Source organism: Sycon ciliatum, chromosome 2 (genome assembly GCF_964019385.1).
Source record: "Sycon ciliatum chromosome 2, ocSycCili1.1, whole genome shotgun sequence".
In the NCBI taxonomy this organism is placed as follows: Eukaryota; Metazoa; Porifera; class Calcarea; order Leucosolenida; family Sycettidae; genus Sycon; species Sycon ciliatum.
In genome coordinates, this window is record NC_088644.1 from 38,445,438 (window position 1) to 38,447,648 (window position 2,211).

General features: G+C 33.2%; 1 protein-coding gene across 1 annotated transcript in view; it reads right to left on the bottom strand.

Annotated features, from left to right (window-relative positions):
• Nucleotides 1-250: 250 nt before the first annotated feature.
• The window catches only part of LOC135810874 (probable serine/threonine-protein kinase fhkB), a gene marked incomplete at both ends in the record, with an annotated part of 6,484 nt that continues 4,523 nt past the window's right edge, over nucleotides 251-2,211 (bottom strand). Inside the window, 2 exons of the mRNA XM_065324284.1 lie at nucleotides 251-337; nucleotides 1,669-2,101. Of these exons, the coding sequence (XP_065180356.1) occupies nucleotides 251-337; nucleotides 1,669-2,101 (520 nt within the window). The remainder of the gene's footprint in view (nucleotides 338-1,668; nucleotides 2,102-2,211) is intronic.

The following is a 2,211-nucleotide window of genomic DNA, read 5'->3' on the forward strand; positions in this document are numbered from 1 at the left end:
GTTGTTGTTGTTGTTGTTGTTGTTGTTGTTGTTGTTGTTGTTGTTGTTGTTGTTGTTGTTGTTGTTGTTGTTGTTGTTGTTGTTGTTGTTGTTGTTGTTGTTGTTGTTGTTGTTGTTGTTGTTGTTGTTGTTGTTGTTGTTGTTGTTGTTGTTGTTGTTGTTGTTGTTGTTGTTGTTGTTGTTGTTGTTGTTGTTGTTGTTGTTGTTGTTGTTGTTGTTGTTGTTGTTGTTGTTGTTGTTGTTGTTGTTGTTGTTGTTGTTGTTGTTGTTGTTGTTGTTGTTGTTGTTGTTGTTGTTGTTGTTGTTGTTGTTGTTGTTGTTGTTGTTGTTGTTGTTGTTGTTGTTGTTGTTGTTGTTGTTGTTGTTGTTGTTGTTGTTGTTGTTGTTGTTGTTGTTGTTGTTGTTGTTGTTGTTGTTGTTGTTGTTGTTGTTGTTGTTGTTGTTGTTGTTGTTGTTGTTGTTGTTGTTGTTGTTGTTGTTGTTGTTGTTGTTGTTGTTGTTGTTGTTGTTGTTGTTGTTGTTGTTGTTGTTGTTGTTGTTGTTGTTGTTGTTGTTGTTGTTGTTGTTGTTGTTGTTGTTGTTGTTGTTGTTGTTGTTGTTGTTGTTGTTGTTGTTGTTGTTGTTGTTGTTGTTGTTGTTGTTGTTGTTGTTGTTGTTGTTGTTGTTGTTGTTGTTGTTGTTGTTGTTGTTGTTGTTGTTGTTGTTGTTGTTGTTGTTGTTGTTGTTGTTGTTGTTGTTGTTGTTGTTGTTGTTGTTGTTGTTGTTGTTGTTGTTGTTGTTGTTGTTGTTGTTGTTGTTGTTGTTGTTGTTGTTGTTGTTGTTGTTGTTGTTGTTGTTGTTGTTGTTGTTGTTGTTGTTGTTGTTGTTGTTGTTGTTGTTGTTGTTGTTGTTGTTGTTGTTGTTGTTGTTGTTGTTGTTGTTGTTGTTGTTGTTGTTGTTGTTGTTGTTGTTGTTGTTGTTGTTGTTGTTGTTGTTGTTGTTGTTGTTGTTGTTGTTGTTGTTGTTGTTGTTGTTGTTGTTGTTGTTGTTGTTGTTGTTGTTGTTGTTGTTGTTGTTGTTGTTGTTGTTGTTGTTGTTGTTGTTGTTGTTGTTGTTGTTGTTGTTGTTGTTGTTGTTGTTGTTGTTGTTGTTGTTGTTGTTGTTGTTGTTGTTGTTGTTGTTGTTGTTGTTGTTGTTGTTGTTGTTGTTGTTGTTGTTGTTGTTGTTGTTGTTGTTGTTGTTGTTGTTGTTGTTGTTGTTGTTGTTGTTGTTGTTGTTGTTGTTGTTGTTGTTGTTGTTGTTGTTGTTGTTGTTGTTGTTGTTGTTGTTGTTGTTGTTGTTGTTGTTGTTGTTGTTGTTGTTGTTGTTGTTGTTGTTGTTGTTGTTGTTGTTGTTGTTGTTGTTGTTGTTGTTGTTGTTGTTGTTGTTGTTGTTGTTGTTGTTGTTGTTGTTGTTGTTGTTGTTGTTGTTGTTGTTGTTGTTGTTGTTGTTGTTGTTGTTGTTGTTGTTGTTGTTGTTGTTGTTGTTGTTGTTGTTGTTGTTGTTGTTGTTGTTGTTGTTGTTGTTGTTGTTGTTGTTGTTGTTGTTGTTGTTGTTGTTGTTGTTGTTGTTGTTGTTGTTGTTGTTGTTGTTGTTGTTGTTGTTGTTGTTGTTGTTGTTGTTGTTGTTGTTGTTGTTGTTGTTGTTGTTGTTGTTGTTGTTGTTGTTGTTGTTGTTGTTGTTGTTGTTGTTGTTGTTGTTGTTGTTGTTGTTGTTGTTGTTGTTGTTGTTGTTGTTGTTGTTGTTGTTGTTGTTGTTGTTGTTGTTGTTGTTGTTGTTGTTGTTGTTGTTGTTGTTGTTGTTGTTGTTGTTGTTGTTGTTGTTGTTGTTGTTGTTGTTGTTGTTGTTGTTGTTGTTGTTGTTGTTGTTGTTGTTGTTGTTGTTGTTGTTGTTGTTGTTGTTGTTGTTGTTGTTGTTGTTGTTGTTGTTGTTGTTGTTGTTGTTGTTGTTGTTGTTGTTGTTGTTGTTGTTGTTGTTGTTGTTGTTGTTGTTGTTGTTGTTGTTGTTGTTGTTGTTGTTGTTGTTGTTGTTGTTGTTGTTGTTGTTGTTGTTGTTGTTGTTGTTGTTGTTGTTGTTGTTAAATCTTTATTCTCATGATGGCACCATCGCCAATAAGATGTTGTTGTTGTTGGTGTTGTTGTTATTGTTGTTATTGTTGTTGTTGGTGTTGTTGTTGTTAAATTCTTTATTCTT